General features: G+C 40.7%; 1 protein-coding gene across 5 annotated transcripts in view; it reads right to left on the reverse strand.

The window, feature by feature from the left end:
* rgs3a (regulator of G protein signaling 3a) overlaps positions 1–25798 on the reverse strand; it is a 122262-nt gene that overhangs the window by 80179 nt on the left and 16285 nt on the right. For 2 of the 5 annotated variants that reach the window (XM_026173698.2, XM_026173697.2), the window contains exons 1-8: positions 13581–14447; positions 10187–10268; positions 8758–8863; positions 7669–8101; positions 5218–5257; positions 4438–4769; positions 2881–2958; positions 20–131 (exon numbers count right to left, since the gene is read on the reverse strand). In XM_026173698.2, coding sequence (XP_026029483.2) covers positions 20–131; positions 2881–2958; positions 4438–4769; positions 5218–5257; positions 7669–8101; positions 8758–8863; positions 10187–10268; positions 13581–13829 — 1432 coding nt within the window. In that variant the 5' untranslated portion in view covers positions 13830–14447. Of the gene's footprint in view, positions 1–19; positions 132–2880; positions 2959–4437; positions 4770–5217; positions 5258–7668; positions 8102–8757; positions 8864–10186; positions 10269–13580; positions 14448–23969; positions 24647–25798 lie in introns of those variants that run through there. The other 3 variants (XM_080304253.1, XM_026173696.2, XM_080304254.1) reach the window with 3 other exon arrangements.

A 25798-nucleotide genomic window follows, 5' to 3' on the forward strand; every position in this document is an offset into this window, starting at 1 on the left:
CGTGTTTAGGCTTACATACCCTCCTGGAGTCGCAGCTGACGGAGGTACAGAGGACTCTGAAGTACATTACATCGGCCTGGCTCGCTTTCTCTCGTCACCAGCATTAGGTCGTTGTAGACAAACACAGTAACCTAAAAGACATGGAGGGGGGATATTAAAAAGAGAAGAATAGGACGTTGAAAAGAAGGGGATGGAGGGCAGAAGGTGGTGAAGGGGAACAGGATGTGAGAACTGGAGGTGGGGGCGCATTACATCTCAGATGATCTCACTTTGGCTTTCCACCTTACAAAATCAGCCTGCAACCCAGTTAACTACACGTACAGCACTGAATATTTGGCAGGTTTCACCCCCTGCAGTTTCCCCCCGAATCATGTCCTAGCACAGGAAATGCAGTTCACACATACAGAGCCCTGGTCACATGTATACATCCTCCCACACGGTGGTTTGGTGTCTGAATATCAACCATGCGTCTACACTGACGTAGTCCTAAATGTATCTTTTATTAACTGAATGAGGCATTTAATGACTATAAGAAACAATGAACACCTCTGTAGTTGTTTAAAACACACATACAGTTTCAAAAAGTCAAATGAACAGAGAATGAAAGAATGAAACCGAGGAAGAAATCAAGATAAACAAGTAGAAGATAAAAGAAAAAGAAAGAGAACACCTAAATTAAGGTAAAAAGACCTCTTACGTAAGCAGGTGCAAACATGCAGCTCAACACACATAAGCTGTAATCCGTGCAGATGGGCAACATTTGAAGACAATGCTTTTGCTTTGGTGGCCTCCTCTGAGGGATAAGATAGCAGAGGGTATTTCAGATGTAGCCAGCATGTGGTTAATGTGTGTGTGTGCGTGCGTGCGTGTGTGTGTCTGTGTGTGTCTGTGTGTAAATCTGAGTGGGTGGAAGAGAATGCTAGTAAGAGTGAAAAGTAAAGGACAAAGTGCATGAAAGCAGCAGTTTTCACACAGAGAAGCACACATGTTTAGTATGTATAACATTTGCGCAAACTTGTGCACAAAATCAAATATCCACTTCAAATATTTACATTTTCCACACATACTTGCTGTCCCAAAAAGCTCAATAATTCATGCAACAATTTTGTCTGATTAAGACTTCCATCCATTTTCTTAATCTCTTATCCTTGAGCACTTATGCATTAATATCCCAGCCCACACAAACGGAGAAGCGGGCGCACCCTTTACACTTCTATGTTAAGCAGAGCGAAGCATAACGTGGAGAAAAGCCAAATGTAATGTACCTATACTGAAACGCAGGGTCTCAAACAAAAACATAACTCGCAATATACTCTTTACAGTTAAGTAAAGAATCTCATAAAACATAAATGTTCCATATAATGTTCAAGAATATACAGAACTAGCATGCTTTGTAAATCGAATAAGTTACATTTATTGATAATATATCTATCTATAATACAATACATCCTGAAAATCTGGTGATTTAATCAACTTGCATCTCTTATGTAAACGATTACAGTGAAATCCTGTTGTTTCACTTTGCACTAAATATAATGGTCCGCTTAGTCTTTGTGTTTGTCTATAGATGTTAAAGTGCTGCATGTTAGTTTGCCTCCCAGACTAAAAGAGCAAAAGCTGGAACAACACAGAGAGATCATTAAAAAAAAAACAGCCTGTATAAAGTGGCAGAGTGGAGAGAAACTCCCTCTCGACAAACACTGCCTGCTAAATATTTGTTTTATCCATGACCCCAGAGAGAGTCCATTATTATACTTTGATGCCAGCAGTGGCTCCGCTTTACCGCGTATAGCTGAGATTATGTGACAGGGCCAAAGCTGAATTCAGCAGTGAAATAAGCTTTTCTTTTAGAGCCCACACAGACCTGTTTCACGTGCTTCTTTCAAATAAAACATTTGAAACACCAACTTAACACCTTAAATTTCCGAGGCATATCCACCTGTTTTTGGTGAACTAGTTTAAGGTTATTGCAGTGATGTCATCATCATCTCATCTGCGGAAACATTCAAAGCTTTTCCTTCCATGAATCTGCACTCTAATTGGGGTCATGCAAATGTGAGCCTTTTATAAGATTACATTACCAGATCAGCGATGAATATTTGGCATTTAATACGATCTTTACAGAATAACATTTCATACATATTACACAACAACATTTACAGACTATTTCTGAGACTTTACATACTTGTCACAGGGATAGGAATACTTTGAATTGATAGTATTTATAACATTTTTCAATAATGTACATTGAAAGCAATGTTTGATGCATAAAACACAATTTATCTGTCAGTCTGATCCTTGCTGCTCTCTTTCTTCATCTAGTATTGATTTTCTTGACTCATGTGGACAGCTCCAGTTCAGACAGCTCCTGCACTTCATTCCTCTCCTGAGATGTCGCTTTACACTTATACTTGCATGCTTTCACACACACATATATATATCTATATATAGATACATATACATATATAGCTATATATATATAAATATATACGAATATATATTTCGCTTAAATTCTGAATCAAGGCAGTGAGACGGCACTTTCACTTTGGCCAAATTAAAAAAACCACAAAGGAGGATGCACCAAACCAACTGAATGCTTGCCACTGGTCGGAGAGATCTTATTGTATCAGTGAAACGAAAGAGTTCTTTGAAATAGCGGCTTATGCATCTCAGAGACACCTTTAATGAAATCCTGCATAATGTTTTAGATGTTTTAATCAATAACTACATCCTTGGTCAGAACATTAAATTAAAATAAAAGCTTCAAGCGGGTGTTTTTAGGTTTGCAGACATAGACAGATTTTAATATGCATGAAAAATAATTAAATGCATTCATATGAGCACGGGCAAAAACAGACACTCTGTTTGATTGGCCCTTACCTTAAGAGAGTGGTGCTTGCTCTCATGTAGTATCATCTCTTCAGATATGATGAGTGTCCGGCTGCAGAGGTCAAGAGGCTGTAACAACAGAAAACAACAGGCTTCATGAAAAAATGAGGACGCAACATTAACGAATCGAGTTCTCATCCCGTTATTCATAACCAGCCGCTTTAGGGACATTAATGCTTGTAATATTGAGGTAAATAGTACTTGTAAAGTATTTTCCTTCTGCTTAGTATTACCCTAACCTCTTAAACATATGTTGAGCATTTTTCAACATAAAATCCAAAAATATAATATTGCATCTGTCATTTGTAAGCTGAAAAGCTGCAGTACCAAATCCATTTTGGCTCCCAAATCCAATCGATCTGCTTAAAAGCAAAAGCAGGTCTTTTCTATGGAGGGAAACGCCGCTGAAACTGATTCTGTCGAGACAGAAAGCAAGTTGCAACTGAGAGGCGGTATGTGCGGTTGAGCACGACAAGACAGTGACACTTAAAATGAAATAGAATGGCAACGTGGGAGGAGGGGACTTCCTCTCAAGTCCAGGGTGTGACAGAGGCCCAATTCAACATGTGCAACATTTGAATACCGTGTGAAACAGGGTCAGGGCTGCACATTTGTATACATGACTCTATATGAAGAAAGTAACAGCACAGTCAGTGTTTTTCAGAGTGTGAAAGTTTATCGCAGCTCAAGCTAGCTAAGCCAGTTGACATGTCAGTGCAGGCGCAAGAGTTATCTCACTGCGGTCAACGCACTATAACGCACATGTGAAAAACTAAGCAGTTATTAAGTGATGATGCTTCATTTGACAGAAGCTGCCTCTTTGGAGTAGCCCCACTTAGATTTGCCGTTTTATTCTGAAGAAAGTGGATTTTGGAAGTAAGTGTTGAATTGGTTGCACAGAACTTTGACACTCTTTGATCCAAAATGTGTACAGAAAACATCTGCCTGACATCTCATACGGTAACACTACCGCTGTTAGTGCTATTGCCTAAAGACAGAAAAAAATATGTAGATCGAGTCTGTGTTACGTGTGAAAAGCTCACGGATGACTTGCAAAACACGAGAACCTCAGACATGAAGGTCAACATATTTCCTAACTGCAAACCTGAAATGTCTTGTTTCCTTTTGACACAAATGCGGAAGGGGAAATAAATCATATTCATCATACTTGGACAGCTTGTGAAAACTGTTTTTCAGAGTATCTCAGTGGCCTGTTTCGTTTGATACCACAGAACAGGTGCATCCACAGCTCAAGTCCAGACTGGGGCCTCTGCATATCATTCTCTGCCCAGTCCCTGCATATCTGGTCTTATACTCTCTACTGAAACAATGATAGCAGCAGATCATTCAAAAATTAGATCTATTCACTCTTTTGCCTTGGGTTCAAACGACTATAGATTGGTTCAGTAAAATCTCCCTCTCGGCAGTAAGTATAAGTAGAACAGCAGGACTTCAGTGTATATAATACAGTGTCCAGTAAAACGTAGACAAAGAATAACAAACGATACGACCAAATCAAGATGTACAGGCACATAAAAAATGGTGTACCTGAACAAAGATGGGGAAGATAAGGATCTTGGGCGCCACTTTAACATATCCATAATTTGCGTGCGGAGCATGTGATCGGACAATGGTACAGTTCTGGTAGTTGGCGAAATTGGCATTCTGCTGTTGGTAGCTGGCTGCATTAGAGGAGGCAGGAGGCGCCTTTGATGTCTTCGAATTGTTAGATCGACGTAGGAAGCCGGTACGGCTGGAGAGACCAACACCGCCACCGCCGCCGCTGCCTCCGCCACCACCAACTCCACCCATACCTCCAGAAAAAGCACCACTCTGCGGCTGAGGAACAGGAGCCTGTCGGGTGGGGATTAACCTCGCAGCTGTGGGGCAAAAAAGAAAGTGAAGACACAGATTATGAACAGTACTTAAGATCGATACTGTTCCAAATATGATCCTATCTATGAAGGGTAAGATGGCGCTGGCAAGGCTGGCAGCCTTAATCCAATTTCACTCAGGATGAATAAAGTATTATCAATCAGTCAATCAATCCTCAATATGAAGATTGACGATGAAGGGAGTGCAAGAATGGAGACAGCAAGATTGTTCTGTTCGAAACAAACAAAATCCAACAAGAAGCACAAGAATATAATGCAAAGAAATAAGTAATGTAGAAAACATATTTTGGAGCAATTGTCCTTTAATACTTTAGTTTGAGGCTGTTAGGTTGCCTTCTACAATAGAAGCTGATCTACAAACTCAGTAGACCACTTAACAAAACAGTCATTTAATTTAAACAGGTATTAATATTATATACAGTACGCGACTTACCTAATGTACCCTGCTTGTCTGAGTAAACGGGCCTCAAGATCTGAAAGCAGAATAATATGAGATTAACATAAAATTACAATCTAAATAAAACAAAAATGAAAATGTTAACATTCTAAACATGAATCTAGACATGCAAGAGCAATGACAAAGGTTAATGTATTAAATCTGATCTTAACTTTCTACCGACACTGATACTGATGATGATGATGATGATGATGATGATGATGATGATGATGCAACAATGCAATGAAATGCGGTTCTTTACCATATTTATTCCATACTCTTTGTCTTTGCTGTTTTGTGTGTGTGTGTGTGTGTGTGTGTGTGTGTGTGTGTGTGTGTGTGTGTGTGTGTGTGTGTGTGTGTGTGTGCCTTGGGTTTTCGTCTCTTTTTCTTTGACTATCCAGTCTCTGCATCTCTGCATTTTCATTTTTTTGTTTGTTTCTTGCATGGCATTCGGTTTAGTTTCTAGGACACTTTTGAGCCCATTTGAATTTTAGGCTGGACCCACCGAGGCAGTAATGGTTTCTGCTTGTCATAACATATCACAATCTAGTGAGGGTGCAGGGCTAGGAATCTGCAGGTGGAGAGGGATTTGGAAAGTCCCAAAATGTTCATATAATATATATATATATATATATGCCATTATTGCACTTTTCTGCCTGTTTATTTGGATAACTATTTCATTTTCTTTAGTGCTGGTTTTCAAAGCGCCTTCTTTGTATCTGTGTGGTATGCCACTAACATGACCCATTTCCACAGGGCTTTTAGTATATTTAGCAAGGCCAAAACAGAATCCCCTCAGTCTCTGCCTCCTTTGTTTGAGATACAAGTTGCAGCTATTTGTAAGGGAGGCCAGCTTCACTGTGCTGGCATGTTCCTGTTTTGCCTGAAGCTGAAGTCTCTTCCTTCAATATGCCTATAATTTTTCTGAATTTGCCTGCCTTCCCTCCCTTATAATTTGGTAATTTGGTACCACTGCCATTAACTGAACCTAGATCTGAAAAAGACAAAGGTGCATACCTCATGACGTAGCCACACACAGATTACTCACTCACACACACACACACACACACACACACACACAGAGCTTTGTGTTGGCAGACTCACAAACAAGGACACACAGAGACTCTACGTGTTTGCACCAGTTGCATACAGTTAGTTAGTTTTGTGTAAGCTGAGCAACCATTAAGATACTTAGATTCATATCAGGAAAAGAAAGTCTCAAACCCATTCTGAATCTAGTTAGTGGGTTAGTATTGTACGGTTAGCTTAGGAATTCAGATCAGTCTTTTTGATTTGTTGACTTGCTTTATTTTGTTTTCATGATGAAAGCTTTTACCTCATATACAAGATCACTGAATGCAAAAAAAAGCATGCTTAACAAATGTATTAGACCACCTGTCATAAAAACAAGGAAACTTTCAACAAAATTTTGTTTGAAACTGTTATTTGTAATCAGATAACAAAATGCCAGCGCACTGGACTTCTCTCAGGAGTCAGAAATGAAGCATAACTTTTGACCACTAAAACTAATTTTTCTGCGCAGAAATCCAAGTAGATATCTATAATTTGACATCTTAATCAAAAAATAATCATGAGCTTTACAATTTTTTCTGTTCTTTGAAAAATGCTAATTTTGAAAATGTATGGATAACTATTGGATAAATATTGAACTGTTATTATAAACATTAAAAATGTACATTTTATATAAAGAGTTTGTGCATACTGGTGAATTAGCATTACAGAAATCAAAACAATTTTGGTCAATTTCATCACTGTTAACACAGCACAGCTGTGGCATAAATGTTATTATTGGGTGGTGGTCTAATAAATCTGTTAAGCACTATAAAGTGCATGCTGTATAAAATGTCATATACATGTCCTAATGTTCATGTACATGCATGTTATACAGACACTGGATATTATGTTGAAATATGTGTTTCCTTCTTCTTTCTTTCTCCTTCCTAAATGCAAGCACTATTTGATTTTAAAGAACTGCTTTGAAATTCTTGTGTCTAGAGAAAATCTGCTAGATAAATTAATTGAGGCATATATATGCATAGTTTCTCTAATATGAACCATGTCTGGCACAATGTAAGAAAGAAATACAGCAAAAGTTTCCCCATAATACAGGCATATAATGTTATTACCAGCTCTATTTTTATATGCTGTTTTATCCTCTTGGTTTTCAGTCTATTGCTCCATATTTACATGACAGTGAACTATATGCACAGTATGTAGTGTTCACGACATGTTATAAAGCACAAATCAGTGAGACAGCAGTAACCCAAATGGCCCAGACATACTGTACATACAGTCCATCTATCTATCAGCACCAGGGATGTAAGGTAAGGAGACATATCTAGGATGAGCCACCATATGACCATGGTGAGGATGAGGAGGACGGAGAAGATGATGAAGATGCAGCCCACCACCACTCTGCGGTACCTGGCTTCCAGGGTTGATGGGTGCCAGGATGATATAGTTATCCCCGTTGGATGCCTTCACTCTAGTTCCTTTCAGAGTGGCAGTGTGAGGATGGTGGAGGTGCCGCGGCTTCCCGTCCAGCTCCTCGGCCGACCCTCCCTGGGCCCCCCACGCCAGGGTCCCCATGCCTACACCGCCGCTATTTCCAGCTTCAGAGCCGTTCACCAGTAGCCTGCGTGCGGCAGTGGCACGGTGGTGGGCTGGGAGTGGCGGCACAGCTGGGGGGGTTTTACTTGTGCTGACATCTGGTACACGTCTACGGGTGGGCGGTGACGGGGCATCATAGTTTGAGGTGGAGGGTTTGTAGGAGGGTCGGTGGATGAGACCCTCAAAACTAGGTTTAGCTGAAGGACCCGTTCGCCACACTACCACTGTGATTTCATTGGCGCTGTTCCTGAAACAAAGCAAAGTAACGATGGTTAAGAAGAGCCAGACAAGTGGAATTTACATGCCTCAATTTGCACGGCAAAATGAATTATATCTATAATATACATTAAAAGTCAAAAACAAAAACATCTGGATGAAAAGCAACCCTGAAACCACACATTTAATACGCATTAAAACCAGACTCTGATACTTACTGCATGTCTGTAAAAAATAGATTCCAATACAGAAATAAACCTACTTTAATTCATTCTGTTTTTAAACTGCATCACTGTAGGAATGAGACAGCTCATCGAAAAGCAAACAGAGGATCAAACCCTTAAAAGTTTAACTAAGATTATGCTGTTGAGTGCTGATAAATCACTGACTTCATAACGTGTAATTGCAGAGCTATTCCCACATCGCTTCAGTGTAAATGGATTTCCTTTTGGTTTCTGACAATCTCAGCTTCTGAAATGAAAGCCCTGTAAACACCACAGGCTTAGCTTAGGGGGCCGCTTAAACTGATCTGTAACTCAATTTGGATACAACAATTATCTCTGAAAACCTCTAAACCTCTCTAATAACTTCCCTAATTTTCATCCTAGAGATGTGGATATGCACATGAAAAGTTATTCTGCAACATTTAGTTGCCAATAAGCCTGTTTTTGTTTGTGTTGTTTTTACCTTATAGCATGGGCTAAGTCCACACACTTCCACTGCTCCACTGGCTGACCATTTAGCTGCAGGAGAGTGTCCAGCTGCTGCAGACCAGCCTGATCTGCTGGACCCCCTGTCAAAGTAAAAAGATGGAAACAAAAAGTTTGCATCATTGCACACTCTCAAGAACCATTAACACACACCAGAGCTGTAGCTTGTATTTTATGTGCAAGTTTGTTTCTTTAGCCTTCGAGATTCATAATGGCAAATCCCTGCAGGGCATAAGCAATAAAATCATGACCACAACTTTTCACACATTATTAGCTTGGGACACAGCATCTTAATTAAAGACATGACAACTGGGAAGAGACTTCCCAACATGGGGGCTTAACTCAAAGGTATCTATCTGACAGACAGCCTTGCTCTCAACTGCCGCACTCTACCGACTGAGCTGAACATGTTATAAAGCACAAATCAGTGAGACAGCAGTAACCCAAATGGCCCAGACATACTGTACATACAGTCCATCTATCTATCAGCACCAGGGATGTAAGGTAAGGAGACATATCTAGGATGAGCCACCATATGACCATGGTGACGATGAGGAGGACGGAGAAGATGATGAAGATGCAGCCCACCACCACTCTGCGGTACCTGGCTTCCAGGGTTGATGGGTGCCAGGATGATATAGTTATCCCCGTTGGATGCCTTCACTCTAGTTCCTTTCAGAGTGGCAGTGTGAGGATGGTGGAAGTTTATCTACTGCCACACTCAACCGACTGAGCTGGTAATAGTGGTCATTTTACGAGCCCCCCCACCCCACACACTGATGATGTAACTTCAAATGCATCACGTAATTATGACATACCAAATTAAAAGGGCAATCTGATATCTTAAGGGGGCATACTAATAGAAAATGTCAATAGCAGTTGAGTCATCAGCTGACCAGACCTTTGCTTCCCTGCCCTCTTTCCCCACATTTCTCTTCTCTCTCCACGGCGCTATTGAATAAAGGCAACATGCCAGAAAAGGGGGAGAGATGTCAAACTCAGGTCAATCAATGGGACACAAAGGCAAACAGAGTATTTATACAGCAAATGTAAAATGGAACAGAGGAAAACACCAAGCCATTTCTGACTCAAGAAGGCCCCTGTCTTGACATATACAATTTATAGTATGTTGTTTAGCACTACACTGTTTTGGCATATCCTCATGTTATACAAATACTATTAAAAACAGAAATCTGTCATTGGCAGTCAGCGAGAAAAACATGGAAAAACCTCAGATTCTGATGTTGAATCAAACCCGTCCATCAAAAATATAAAAGGCAGGCTCAAAGAAAAGTGCAGCGCTGTTTTGTCATGTTTCCGAGTATTTAAAGACCCACAGTTTGAACAATGGATCCTTTAGGAACAGTTGGGTTTCATGTATCTAACAACGTGCGTGTAAAACTTGCCTGGATCAACAGCCTGTACCCTCACAGGAGAATCCGAGCAGATGGTGAATCCGTATCCATCCTTTCCTCGAAGGATGGTCACCTGCAGAAAACACGCACACACACCATGAGCATTTTGTGATACGGTGATAGGAAATCACTCTCTCCCCTGCTACCTGAGAAACGAAAAGTAGCACGTAAGCAAAATGATCAACTTCCTTCCTCGCTACGGGACAATTGGATTTATGATTTGTATTCTGTTTCTACTTCCTGCTAAAACTGTCTTGACAGCAGATTCCCATTGAAGCCAATTAGCTGAGTTAGTGGGAAAAACAACTGTTGAGATAAAAAGATTCTTTGTCCATTAGCTGAGGGAAAGGGGAAAAAACAGTCAGACTGCCAATTAACTTAACATTTAGCCAGATTTTATATACGCAGTGTACAGAGGCAGCTGATAAAGACTTTAATTTCCCCCCCCATTAATGTAAAAAGTTAGTTTTATATTGCAAAAAATAGGTCCAAAAAAGTCAATACAACAGGAAGTTCATGAATAATCACTACAACCTATTTCATATCGAGTTCGATTTAACCTTTGATCCTTTGATGGTGCTGGTAAGAACTGTGTTGTGCTCTATAGCTATTTGTAGGGTTTTAATTCTGCAAATGAATAAATAAACATGAACATTTCAAATAATCGATACGAAGTGATTTTACTGGAATATGTTGTCCAATCAGGTAGAGTAGAGAGGACCAATATTTGTCCATTGAAAAGTATCACATATGCACACAGGCACAAATGCTGATGGATCTTTCACATTGTCTGTCTGTCTCTTGTGTTGCCAAACATTCAAATACCTGCACCTGAAAGCCTGAGCCAAAGTCAACAAAGTTCCATCCAAAACATCTCACTTTCCATGTCATCTGCTGAAAACCGGGGGGCCCAAAACACACAGACATCCCCGCTCGCTCGCCCTTTCTTTCTTTTTTTTATTCCTACAGCAGAGCAAACATGTACATGCTCCTAAATTACAAAGTCTGCCCATGAGCGAGATGCAGCAACTTGTAGAAATACACTGATTATTCAGGGGCCCGAAGCTCGGCACGACCCTGAAATGTCGACTACCATTGCGGTTTCTTATAGTCCACCGATTTTATGCCTCGTGTCACCATATTCCTTTAACCTTGAGTCACTTTAATCTGTCCCCTCCAAAAATACACTGCTACAAAAAAGACTTTCATGCCATGGACAAATACGGCGGACTTTGTCGCTGCCCTAAAAAGAAAAAAAAGCAAATGTGACTGATGCACAGTTTTGTACACGTTTCACTAATGTGCCAAACATTCAATCTTTTAGTTGTTGTCCTTCCTCAGTAACTGAAAAATACAAAACACTCGCCTTTGGAGCATCCATAAACTATGTAATTGGGATTAGGAGAAGGAGAATATGTCAGTGCAACCTACAAAAAACACTGACACGTTTAAACTGGTAGACTAATGACTGCATATCTTCACTGGCGACTGTGACAACGGTTAAGATAAGTTCTTAAACTAAACTTAATTCAGTGCTTTGTGTGTGTAGGTCTATATTTTTGTAGGAAGACAGCAATCAAATTCAATCAAAATCAGTTAAAAACTGAAAAAGAAACCATCTCTCTTCACCTAAACCAGGATTTGTTTTGTTTGTTACAAAAACACTATGAAAGGGGATAAAACGGATCACAAACTAAGCGACAAAAAGAGGAACAGCTGGTCTGAAGTAAAGCATTTCCCTGGAATTTAAGACAAACAACAAACCACCAATAAACACTTTGAAAGAGCAGAAACCGAATACGTGACAGAAATCTGAGAAAAGCAAAGAATGGGACTGACAATGGAGAGAAGTGCGGCACAGACTGCCAGTCTGCTGTCTCATCTATCCCTTTCTATCTCTTCCTTGTTCAGATACTTGTCCTTTTTAAGCGAGCTCTCAGAGCTGCCTAATTTGGATTGATTCATCCAGAATCCATAGCCTTTACAGCGTTAATTAAATTTGTAAGCATAGCCGAGTCCAATCACTTGGACTACCTCTGGTCTGTTTTAGAAAGCCGTCTGATGTCCTTTTTTTTCCACTTCTAAATTAAATCAGGAGGATTATTTTTAGAAAAGAGGAGCCTGGAAATAATCCATCAATGATTTTTCATATTTTGCTCCATCAATCACGAGACGTATTAGTGAGATAAATGAAGAAAAATGAATGGGACATGCTGCCAGCATGCATTAAATATTTAAATTGTATAAGCAGGGCTTTACTGATGAATTAATAACAATCATAATGAGTAAGGACTAGAATAAAAAGTAAGATTTTAAGTTAGTTGTAACAAACTTAAATGAACCCAGCAGAAGAGTGCTCATGCATGTGCTTTTCTTTTTTTTCACTCATCCTTGCGTGACCCACAATCACCATCAATATAGATCTGATGATAGCACAACTTTTGTTTCTCATTTCATTATTTTTAATGAAAATGAATATCAACTTTGTCCTTTCAAAAGCCTTTTTTCCCAACTCCTTGTCTTTTTATTGTTTTCAAACAGGTGTGAATGATTCAAATCATTTGCAAAGTTTTATTACTAACGCCTTTATTTTACAGCCCTAACATTTAGTTGGAAACAGTTTTGTCTTGTTTACTTCCAACAGTGCAGGAGAAGAGTTAAGTAAATAAAACTTACCAATCACATACGGCTGGACACTGTTATCTGGGTCAGTATGTTCACTGACTAAAGAAAGCAAAACGCACCCACACCCTTATCTGACTAACGTCTCGCTGAATTTTCATCATGTAAGTTCGGACTCAAAATTAACTTCCAGTCGTTATTCTTTTAGTCTCGTTAGACACTAAATGCAGAAATCTGATTAATCTTTATTCGGAGTCATTAACATTATATTCTTATATTTTCACATCTGATTGACTAATTTTGATCTGTATGTTAAATGTGTACCAAAAGTGTCAGTTCATATCATTCTAAATATGTGTCTCCTGGGTCTCTTACCTCAAGAAAAACACCCCCGCCCACCCCCACACCACCATACCGCCGGCAGTTATTCTTCTGCTGGCATGTAGCTGGAAGTGCATTTTCTTTTTTTATCAGCGTGCAAACAAGGATGTTTCCACTTCAATATTTTATATTCTGCTTCTGTGTTAGAAAGATCAAAAACTATCTACGCTGCTGGAGTGTTATAATTCTGGGAACTTTATTCATCTGTTGCAGATAAATTATGAAAGCGCTGTTCCAAGATCAGAACTATTAAAACTGTTAACTCGGGTTTCACTCACACACACAGGTTGCAACCGTGCAGCTAAAGCACTCCCCATTCCCACTCCCTCTTCCACCACCGCCTTCCCTTTCTCTCACTTCTGTAACTTGAACTCAGACACACCTGAGGCAGCCTACATCCGATGCACAGGTGACACAGCCCGTGGATGGTGTGTATTACACCACCTCCTCTTCCTCCTCCCTCTCCTGTGTTCAAGTCCGCAGCCAATACACACACACTACGACGGTGACTCTCCACCTGGCCAGCACTCCTGCAGCCCGAGTATCGCCAAAGTTTCCTTTGTGCCGCTGAGCTTGTTCTCCTGGGGCTTTGCTCCGATGGCTGGGTGGACTTTAGGGTGTTATGGATCATCTTGGTGGTGACAGCTGCCCAGGCAGAGGCTGTAGGGAATTTAGTATTGAAGTGTGCCCAGGTGACAGTCCAGTTGAGGTGGCTTTAGGTGGCAAGAGTGTCCCTCACCTCGCTGGGTAACAAACAGGAATCTGTGGAAGAGAAATGCTCCTTGGATACTTCGGGCGTTCACGCTGCACCAGCTTTTCCGTAAATGAGTCTCAGTTTCCCCGTCCTCTTTGCAAAAACACTGCCACTGACCTCCAAACTCAAAATGTATTATTATTCTGACTCCAGTCATCTGTGCAGAATCATCTTTTTTTGCCTCTCTTTGTACCTACAATTTCATGCCAACCTCAGCTTCATGTGTTTGACTTCCCTTTCTCACTCAAAACCTTCCTCTTTTCATCTCTCTTCTTTCTTCTTCCATCTGTTGTATCCTGCACCACGCGGCCCAGCTCCTCGCCCTGTGGCCTGAACAGCAGAAGTTGCAGCAGTGCCTGAGATCAGCTGTGTGAGTGTGTGACGGCGTCATGTAGGCGAGACTGGCGCTGGCTCAGCCCGCTCAGGCCACACTGTAGCTCCTGGCAGGGGCGCTCATGGGAACTCTTCAACAGCAGAAGAATAGGAGGAAGTGCCTCCCACCGCCACCCCCCTCCGCACACATACACACATGCACTTATGCATACCTCGCCACCCTGCTGCTTGAACAGCTTTGTGTGTCTGCCCCCGATAAGGCCAGTTTGTTTCCTGAGTCGACACTGTGAGGTTGTGAAAGGTGCTATAGAACTGTCCCTTGTAAATACTGTATATACTCTGCAGTGACTAATGCAGGCAGCGCGAGTGAGACATGTATGAATAAGACCGTGAAAGGCAGGACTTTTAATAGGCCGGGCCTGAGCCTGCAGTTGTCGCAGAGTTAAACTCGGACCACATGTGGACTGTAAACGGAAACGTGTCTGATTGCTCTCCACTTTTGCGTGTTACCAATTTTAATGACCTCATTTCCCGGCAAAACACACAAAATACAACGACAGCACTGTTGTTTAGGGACAAGCTTCACTCTCGCGCCTCAATCAAACTTCGCACCTCATCGGACTCTTTCCACCGTACTTTTTTTCCCCATACTCCCCAACCTCCGTCCAGACATTCTGCTTGTTTGTTATGTTTTCGACTTCCACATTTCCTCTGCTTTTCCTTTCAGTCGCTCCCCACTCGGCTCCAAGCACACGGTACGGAAATTCGCAGGTCTGAGAATTCCGAACAATCTCCCCTCCTGCTCCAGCTATCCAAGCTTTGCTTCTGTTTTTGTTTTAAATATCCGTATATCTGAGAGAGAGGTGGTCAGCTGCAAAATAACAACAAAAAACGCCTGAATAGCAGCGGAGGGAAAAAACCTGTTAAATCACAACTGCGACAAAGGCTGTCTAACCCTTTACAGCCCCTTTAATTCCCAGCTTGCTGCTTTTTCTTTTTAATCGTCTGAATATCTGGCTCGAGGAAAGAAACACGGACAGAAAACGAGCGGGGTGAAAGAGGAGTGCTGCTGCATTAGTCTGTACAGTGTTAATAAAGTGGCAGAAAAGGCCATTGTTTTAAGATCCCTTCATGCCAATAGTGATGGCAGCTTTTCCCTGTTTGCCTTTTGAAAAGGGCGAGGGTTACCCGTCAAGCACACAAAAACACTTTCTCTTTCTTTCACGCTGCGCTGTTCACCTCTAAATAGGCAGAAGGACGGATTAGAGGGACAGAAGAAAAGGAGAGAAGAAAGCCGGTCTTAGCGAGAAGAGTGAAAGAAAAGTTTGAAAAGCTTGTCTCGGAGCCAGACAAGGCCAATCTGTTTTTTTAGTAGTGTGGGATCTCTCTCCCTCCTTCTGCCTCTCTCTTTCTGACCTGAATAAACAGCTATCAAAGGAAGAGACGTCTTCTGAGCCAGTGAACACACGATGGGTCTAAGACCGAGTTCAAGGTCACAGCTCGAGTTGCATTTAAAATTCAAACAGTGGAAGTTTGGCATGCAGAGTCATAGGTGCAACTATAGTTACAACATTTTGAGGGTGACACTGTGCATAATATGAGAGATAAAGAGCAAGTCAACCCTGAATGCAGCAGGCCAATGAACTTCAAATTGTTTATTTACTGTATGTTTAGGGGAGAAACTACACAGGAACAAGGTAAAAACTTTCAAGTAGCTAGTGCAGATGCCATCATGAAACTTCCCCAGCAGATTATTTATGTTATGACAACGCATTTTTTAAAATAAAGCACATACAGTATATTTATGCGGTAAATGCGCAGTGCATTATGGATGTTTTCTTTCCACTAGTCTGAAAACCAGATCTCAAAACTAACAAAAACACGTTTTTCTCTGCAGTGCACCACCTTAAATCGATCAGTTACTCACATCATCTGTTTGAACTGTAAAGTCAAAGAACAAGTGGCGAATTGCAGATATATATGTCTCACACGTTTAAGTGATGGGACTACATGAAATCTAAGGGGATCAGCAAAGTGATCACAGTTCTTACTTTTAATGTCACTACACTTGAATTGAAGTGGAAGACTGCTCTGCTCATCAGAAGCAATTTTAGGGGTTGAGGCACAGACAGTTTGCTCTTCCCCCTGAAACATAGCAGGACAGGGTTGCTTCTTTCAGATTAACAAAAGTTGGAAAGTATAGGAAAGAACAACGATAAGCTCAGCACCTTGCGGAGAAGAGAGGAAGGTTAAGAGCAGCCAAGTCCCAAAATACTCACAAAAGAATATTTCCTGGCAATGAATCCAGCCATTCTTCTTTTTTTTTTTCAAAGACACAATCCAAAAGAAGAAAAAAATAAACTCTTTCTCATCTATTCAGCTCACCTCACCCTTCCTGTCCATCCTTTGCAACAGACAAAAGTGTCAGACCCATTTGCACAGAGACGGTTTAAAAGCTAATGGTAGCTGACAAGCAAATTGATGTGAGGGGACATGTTGTCCAGGGCTCAACTATTGTTAATATTCATGAACTGTGCTCACTGTCATTGCCATGAGCCGATAGCCTTTTTTTAAAAACCAGTAAACATAACTGGTAAATGCTGACATGGCATCTCTGTTTCATGTCAAGTCTTAAATCTGTGCTTCAGATGATCATTTTTAGAAAGTGAGAAAACAAAGAAAACTCCAGAAAGTTTGAGTTTGCAGCAGCTGCTTCAATGATCCAGCATTATAAGTCCAATCATGAACTCTACAACCTACAACCCAGGCTTAGCTCAGCACTGAGATTGTTCTCATCAAGATCACTAACAAATTCCTCAGTGCAAAAGATGCTGGCCTTTTCAACCCATCCACTGCCTTTGATATTGTATGCTGCAGTGTTCTGCTCACCCACTTTACCCAATGCATGTTTGTGGCACTGCCCTCTCCTGGTTCCAATCATACCTCTCAAAGGAAAGCAGTTAATTACTATCAGTAAGCCCCACTAGCTTCTCTGTCCCAAGGCGTTCTCCACTGCTCAGATCAACACATCAATCTGAATGCCTCCACCTCCACAACACCTCTTGTCGCTGGGTTTCATTTTCTAATCCTCTTGCTAAAAACGCTCAAGCATGCATTTCTCTTTCCACCCCTGAACTTCTGTAATAAAGTGCTGTTTCCTACTGAGTTCTTGAGAGGCACATGTCTATCACACTCCTCTACAAGACTCTCCACCTCACCTGCAAGCCCTTCTACCGTCTTGTGCCTCAGCATCGCTCTTGCCTCCTAACCCTCCTATCCTCAGACACAGGAGAGGTGCCCGTTTCTCTCCACAGACTGCAGCCTGTGAGAGACAAAGCCTTCTGTAGCCTAACTCCAAAACTCTGCAAACTAACATCCAAAACATGAAATCCTGGACAATTTAAGACGTTACTCAAACCCCACCTTGCATCCTCAGTGGGTTTTGTTCTAGCTCATTAGGCTTGATTATTTTCCTGTTTTTTTTTTTCCACAAACCAGCACATTTGTTTCTAATGTGCTGGTTTGTGTTTTATATAACAGCTTTTACTCTACATTATTGTCAGTAAGTGCCCACAAAATCTTGAAAGGCATCTTTATAAAGGAACCATATAAAGGAACCATTACATTTATTATGTGACCATTATTATTATGGTGGCAGTCCTTGCTTTCTAACAAGCTATAGTTTAATTTTACTTCAGTACAATCTGACAGGTAAACTAATCCTTCACCCTAAATTGGTAACTCAAAATGTCAGATTTCAAAAGATCAATTGCTTTAGTTTTCCATTTAAGGCATTGCAAGAGAATTTTCTGATTTTGTTTTTAAGAGGACATCAACATTTTCTCTAAATATCACACAAATCAAATGCTGCAGTCACCACAACATGCCCTTCTTATGATTATTAATCCTAAATGCCAACAACACTTTCTTAAAAAGCAGCACCAGCATTTCGGAATAAATTACAGGGACATTCGGCTCGCACACTGCAACACACACTACGAAACACAGTTTATCTTCCAAACATGTTAACTAACTTAATTTATTAATTAACTAAATGCACAAGAACCACAATACGTGAGAAGAAGTTGTGAAAGCGTATTCAGTGGATGGAAAATAGCCATGTGCTTTTTCATTGCTGTGGTACATTCCTTTGTGTATATCAAGTATTATCTTCACCAACATCTCTATCAACATTGCCAAAGCCTTTTAATGAGTCCTGTGTGAATCGCTGAAGGTATTCATGTGCAAGGCCATTACCAAACACTGAAAAATGTTTGAGTTGGTGAAGAGAAGGCAGTTAATGATACCACAGACCTCTTTGTTTAGTAGGGGACAGGGGGAAAGAGAGGAGAAGGATGCAGAGGAGGATACCACAGTGAGGGAGGAAATTAGCGGTGGTCTGGAACGGAGCAGGGACATGGCAACAGAAAGAGAGTACAAAAAAAATAAAAAAGGAGAAACTCTAAAAGGGTTTTCCATTCTCCCCTAATTTAGTCTGTGAATGTGCTTCCCCCCTCCCTTAAGTCTCCCCTGAGACTGTCCCACACAAACCGCACAATCATATGTTACTCTGATTCACCCGGAGATAAAGAGGAAGAGGGAAAACAAGAATGAAGGAGGGAGGAGATGAGAAGGGAAGACGAAAGGACCTTTTACACATGCAGATGCCACAATGCCCTCAATGACCTTAAAAGCGACTCTTCCAGCAGTGTAGGAAATGTAATGTATTTGTAAGTTTTGTTTGCATATGTGGAAAACATGAAGATATAGAGAAGTACTTTTTAACCTAAACGATAGAAGGAAAGCATGTGAAAGGTGAAACTAAAGTTACCTCCTCTGTCTAATCCTGTGCAATCACTCTGATTCTCTACATAAGCACCATATGACCACTGCTTTTCACAAAGCTGGCATCCCAGAGTGTTTCTAAAGCAACACGGATACATTTTAAGTGTCATACTGATCTGCTGAATAGGTCTGAGGGGCTTTGTCCACTAAAGCATTTTTTGCCAAGTGAAAACGCCAGACGTTCTTCTGAAAACATCCAGCTGGGAGCGCTTGAGAGCGCTTTAGGGGGACAGCGTTTTTTGTGGGGGTGGGGATTCAGGTTAGCGCTTTAGTTGCCACGAAACGGAATATTCACAAAAGTAATGTGAAGCAAGTACCTGACTCCAGCTGACTGTTGGTTAACTCATAGATCCCGGATCAACAAAACGTGACTCCAAGAACTGTTTCCCTCTGAGCAAGGTGTTCATTTGGGGATGTCAGGTAAAGACAGGGCGGCCGTAAAAGTCCTCCAGTGTTTTTAAGTAGCCAGTGAGATATTAGTCCCGCACCTTCTCTACTGTGGCCTGATGGCTAAGTAAATAACAACTGAGCGTTTTACCCAAAGTTTAATTTGTGGCAAACTGAAAAAGCATCCAGTTTGGAAGACGACGCTGTGGAATTTAGGGTCCTGTAAAAAAACACAGGCCTCAGCCATTGCAAAGTGCGGTGGGGGGAGAATTTGTTGGACGCAGCCTCAAACTGTTATTGATTATTTTTTATTCACTCCATGCAGTTTCTTGATACCATGAAGATCAACCAATAGGAGTCCGCTTTTACCTGATGTAATTTAATAAAGCTCAGAGAAATTAACTTTATAAAATGATTTGGTCTAAAAGATTGATTGTGGTTTGAGAAACTGTCTTAACAAGCACAGGGGGAACTTCCACTCAGGATATTCAGGGTGTCTGGAAAGTGGAAAAACATCCCACTTTTATGCCAAGTGTAGGGTTTAAAATCTGCATATTAACATGTAAAATCTGATTTTTGTTAGCAGCACATGGTTTCTGGTTGGGCTTTCAGTACAACTGGTCAATTGCATTTAAGCAGGCTTACAGGTTGTATGATGGAATGTATTTTGGGCCAGGGTTGAATGATAGCTTAGCTTTCTTCTTTTTTATCTGCATCCACACAATGACCCCTACAGAAAACCAGAAGTCTTGGCCTTTGAGTCGAAGCCAACGGCAGCTAAAGACAGAAGCAGACTCAAGTGAAAAATCTGAGATAAGATCAGGTGAACAAACAAAACAACAAAATATTGAATTTCAACTTGTCACGATCCTGGGTCTTATGACCCAGTGTTTTGAGTTTTAGTTCTTTTGATGTTTATAGTGTATGTTTAAGCTTATTAGGTTTCCTATGTTCATTTGCTTATTAGCTCCCCCTTGTGTTTTCAACCCCTGCGAAGTCTCCCTTGCCCTTCGTGTGTTTCATGTCTGTTGTCTTATGTTGTCATGTCTGCCTCTCATGTTTCCTGTTTTATTTTGAAGAGATCTCGTGTTTTTATATTATGGATTATGTTTTGAGTCCTTTGTTGTACTGTTTCTTGTTTCCCTAGATTTCAGTTATGGTTATCATAGGTTTAGTTCTTTGGCTTTGTAATATGGCTTCCCTGTGTTCAATGTTGTGTCTACTGTGACCTCTTTGTACCATGTTTCTGGTCCCTGTAGTCTGTCTTCTCAGTTGCTGTTAAGTTTGCATGTTTAGAGTTCAGTCAGTGTGTTTCCTGTTTTACTTTGAAGGTCCATGTCTCATGTGAGTGTTTCTAGTTTTGCTTCCCTTGTCTCGTCCAGCCTGATTACTCCTAGCTGTGCTCTCCTTCTGTGTCTCATTCCCTCGTTATCCCTCTGTGTATTTAAGCCCTGTGTTTCTCTTTGTCAGTGTTGTAGTCTCCCTCATGCTGTGTGTGATTCTCCCTGTGGCTTCTGGTGTGCATTTTAATTGGCTTGTCCCAGTTTAGTTTTGTATTGCTTGTGTTCTATTTTCCAGCAATAAAGCTGTGCTTTTGAGTTCAAGTTCTGTCCCTGTGAGTTTGCGTTTGGGTCCAATCCCTGCCTGCCACATAGCCGAAACATGACACAACTTAACAGTTTGTTTACATTGTCCAACCACAAATTAACACTGACATTTATTAATCTTGACCAATCCTCCCTAAACCACGAACAAGCACTTTTTATTGTAGCCGAACAAAATAACTCATCTAACAACCGAAAATTATTTAACGCAAATCAGTGTTTCCCTAAAACTAACCTGCCTGCCTACTTAATTATTTACCGCAATCAATGAGTCATAAAAGTAATTAATACTATTTCTCATTCATTCCACTGCCAAAATAGTCACTATTAATTGTTTTATTTTTTCAAAGTTTGTCTGCTAAACAGTCTGTGACCAGCTAAGGACTTTCTTTCTTACAATAGGCTTCTGAGCCACGTATGCATGTTTTGTTACTCTACTACTTAGACTGAGGTACTGTGGGGTTTTCTGATGACATGCAGCGTATTGTACATTTGTACTAAAAGACTGATAATATCCGTTCTTCAGTCTTGTTTTTTTTTGTTTGTTTGTTTTTTTGTTTTGTTTTTCGTGTAATCTGCTCCATACATTGGAGGGGGGGAAAAATACAAGTAACTATCTCGAACAAGCACCTGTTTTACCATTACAGGATGCATTCTGGAAGATGCTTGTAGCAAAGCAATTTTATGTCTTATTTATTTGCTGCATAATTGCTGTAATTTGGGATAAAACAACACCAGCACCATCTCTGATGTGACACAGGACGGTCAAATGAGTCACAGCATAAACGAAGAGCCAACCAGGGGCTTCCACTGGCAGCAGTAAAGTAAGATTATTTATATATTTATTTTTAAATATAATAACCACTTTTCACATTTATTGAGCAAATTTTAAAAGCAGACTTTTTGGGGGGGTTAGCATTGATTCATCAGAGATCTAAATTTTAATCTATAAGCTAATGTAAAAATTACACACTGGATGCAGTGTAAACCAGTTTTAACATGATAAATATGTTCCATTGCTTTCTGACATTGTGAGGATAAAAAATAAGCTTATTCTAATGGACTGTGATAGACATTGTTTGATCAAGATGCCTTTCAGAAAATGGACGGATGGAAACTTAACTTGTATTCAAAAAGCTCTTAGGTTTCAGTTTCTTAGGAGCAGAGTTCTTTGGGTGGCCGTGTGTCGGTGCTAGCTTAGGGTGTCCATTAACCACACGGTTGGAGGTTTAATACCTTGGCTGTCCATGTGTGAAAGTACCCATGGGCAAGACACTGAATGCTTCTAGTGGTAACCAAGATGCTTGTTGTGTAGCTCTACCACCAATCATGCATGTGAATGAGTAACTGAGGAACTTTTTACACATAGTTAGGTTTGCAGAATTTAACTAAGGTTTAAAACTGTAGCACTAAAAAGTGCTACATACAGTTAAGTGCTGACAGGTGTATTATTTTTCTTTGACAAACACCTGATAATGAGAGTTGCATTATCTGACAGCAGCTTTAAAGCCAAGGACTATGCATATGCCATGTCTTAATGACACTGATGTAATGATAGCTTAAATAAAAGCATCCCTTCTAATAGCTACAATGTTAGTAACTCTTTTGTGCTATCTTGCTCAGGTCAAGGAGCACGTAGCATAGGTTGCAGCCAAGCAGTGAAAATATTCATTCAAAAAAGTTCCCAGTAGAGCTGGCACAAGACCAGGAACATCTTACATTATTATACCTCCCTACTGAAGGTTACCACTGGACAGTGCAAAGAAGCTTCTGCCAAAACCACATGCTACATGCAAAACCATCAGGGAGGCAGCTCATGGAGCACAAGGCCAAGAACAAAGCAGTTAGCGTTCCAAATAGGGTAAAAACAGGAAATACTCAATAGATTGAAAATGCCATTTGTGTGTCCCTTAGGAGTCCCAACTGTGCTTTAATCAAATAAACCCCTCAGGTCTTAGCGTGTAGGTTTTTCTTTTCATGTTGCTTTTCTTCTTCCTTGTTGCCACTTCAAATGGATAAAAGCATCCTCACTCCCTCTCCAGCAACTTTGAGGACGCTTGAACTCATTCATTTTTAATACTACTTGGCAAGAATGTGGAAATAGAGAAAACTAACTACAAAAAAAAAGACGTAGAACTGGAAATGCACAACGTGAAGGTCAAGAGAGGCAATGTAGAAAGGATTTGTGCTCTCCAAGAACAGTTAAGAAAAAGTGACTTCTCATCTGACTGCACGATTCCTTCTTTTGCCTTTGTAATGACAAACAATCGCACCGCTCCACAAGTGAGTCACATGGAAGCGAGCCTTTTGACAAACATTGTCTTTCAAGAAATGACATCTCGCTTCACTCACCCCTCAAAGCTTAAGCGAATGATTCAATTAGTTGCTATGGTTTCTCAGAATGTGCAACGTGGAATTTCATGCAGTAAATTTCCCTTACTGCAGGCATATTTATGCATGATGACTTCAGTGGATGTGGTGTAATGTCACGGGTCAACTACTTTGTGTACATTTAACAGGCCTATCCATTCATTGCACACAGACGTGGAAAGCCAGTAAATAAAGCACACAAGGACACACGCAGCTGCTGAAAACGAAGGACCACAAAAGTTGTGCACCTGTATGGAGAAACTTCCAACATAAAGTGACAGCAACGGCATCATCAAACATGTATATGGACACACATGTATATGCACTGCAAATACTATTAAAGTTCCAGAGTGTTTCTGATGCAGTTCACTCACACCCAAACACAGAGCAGAAACAAATGTAAGCACAAGTAAGCTTTACACACACACACACACACAAAAAAAAAAAAAAAAAGTGAGAAAGGTTTTATCACACTTACTGTTAAGCATTGCATATTCTCAGGCCGATTGGTCTCAGGGGCAGCACCATGGTTTGACAGCACAGCCTCTGAAATGTAGACAAAGGAATCACGGGCTGAGACAGTGCCTTTGGAGCACATTTCTCCCTGTGCCAATGCAAAATGCCCCGCTGGATGTACAAAAATAAAGTCCTCAAACAGTTCTGAGAGTCCATAAAAGTCGCTCACATAGATAACAAGCAATTATGGCAACAGTTGTCTGGAGCAGCCTTTGCTGGGCTGGGAAACTTCAGAGCGCACATAAAAGGCAAAAGAAAAAAAAAAGAGAGCAGAAGAAGAAGAAGACAGGGCAGCCGCGAGAAGGAAAATCCCGTAAGATGCGAGGATCCAACAAACTGCCCAAGAGAGGAATGGAAGTGAGAACAAGTGAGAGGGAGGGAAGAATAGAGGGAGGGAAGGAGGGAGGGGTGAAGAAGAGAAAAGCAACTCCTCTCTCACTCTATTATCCGTCTGTCACAGGGCTCCTGGGAAGTTGCTATGGTTACAGGGACTCACGCCTCAGTGTCCTTTTAACTATAGCTCATAAAGGCAGCATTCAGCTTTAGGCCATGATGCAGATCTCCCTCACTCGCTCTGTCTTTTTCTCTTTCTGTCTGTGCTTTTACTTCCGTTTACATCTCTCGCTTAATATGTACACCTTTCCTCACTCTCTTTCTTTGCCTCCCAAACTTCAGACAGAGCCACCCATTCGTCACCCTCCAACCACTACCATCATCCCTTTGTTTGATGTGTCAATCCCCCTCCCCTTACCCCTCTCTTTATACTCTTGAGTCACACCCCTACCTCTCGCACCGTAGGAGAGGCGCGATCCTGTCTCAGACTGAAATTTTCAAAGTTTCAGCAAGCTCAGTCCAAACAGTCCCAGCGTAAATCAAAGAAAATAGCTGAGTAACCACTGATTTGCATTTTCTCCCCACTTACACATTTCACTCTTGCTATAGTGGCATATTAGTAACTAAGCAAAGGTTTGTGTCACCCCTAATTTCTTTATGTTTTCCTATAAAATGGGAAATAGATGCAGTAAATTGTTGAAATATGTAACATACATGGAAGTGCAGTATGTAAGGCAAAAACAAAGTTTGTTCAATTCTGATGAGTATGAAAGTCAATATTCTGTATGATCACTTTTATTCTTTAACACAGTCTGAACACTTTTAGTCAAACTAAGCAGTCTTCAGGAATAGTTCTCCAGGATTCTCTGAGGACAATCAAAGCGCTTCTGTGGATTCTGGCTGCCTTTTGTTATGTTCTTTGTCATGATGATCCCACACTACTTCAATAACGTTGCAGATCTGGGGAGGCCAATCCACAACTGACATTTTCATTGTGTATTTTTCTTTCCAGGTATGCTTTTAATGCATTGTAGTGATTTTTTTATGAACGTACTATATGATGCTGACGCCAATCAGAGACTTTCCACTTCTTGATGGTATTGCACAGTGGAGCAAAATTTAACTGTATTTCCCTGCATTCATAATTCAGTTAATTTTGACGAGATGACCAACACCACTGGCTGAAATCGACCTCCAAACCATGACAGAGCCTCCACTGTTATAAAGATGTATTATCAAGACAAAAATTTTGAATGCTACTATAAAGTGGGGGTTTTTTAAAGCCCGCCCGCTACTTCTTCTTTTCAGACACACTGCACATTATCCCAACATATGCAACTAATTTTTAATATTAAAATATGAAAAATTCTGCTCTTTGGGAATCACCTTGTTGATGCAAAAATACTGTTTTATGCTGTCAGACTGTGTCATCTGTGGCATTTTTCACAGATTCAACAA

Source organism: Astatotilapia calliptera, chromosome 7 (genome assembly GCF_964374335.1).
Source record: "Astatotilapia calliptera chromosome 7, fAstCal68.1, whole genome shotgun sequence".
Classification (NCBI taxonomy): domain Eukaryota; kingdom Metazoa; phylum Chordata; class Actinopteri; order Cichliformes; family Cichlidae; genus Astatotilapia; species Astatotilapia calliptera.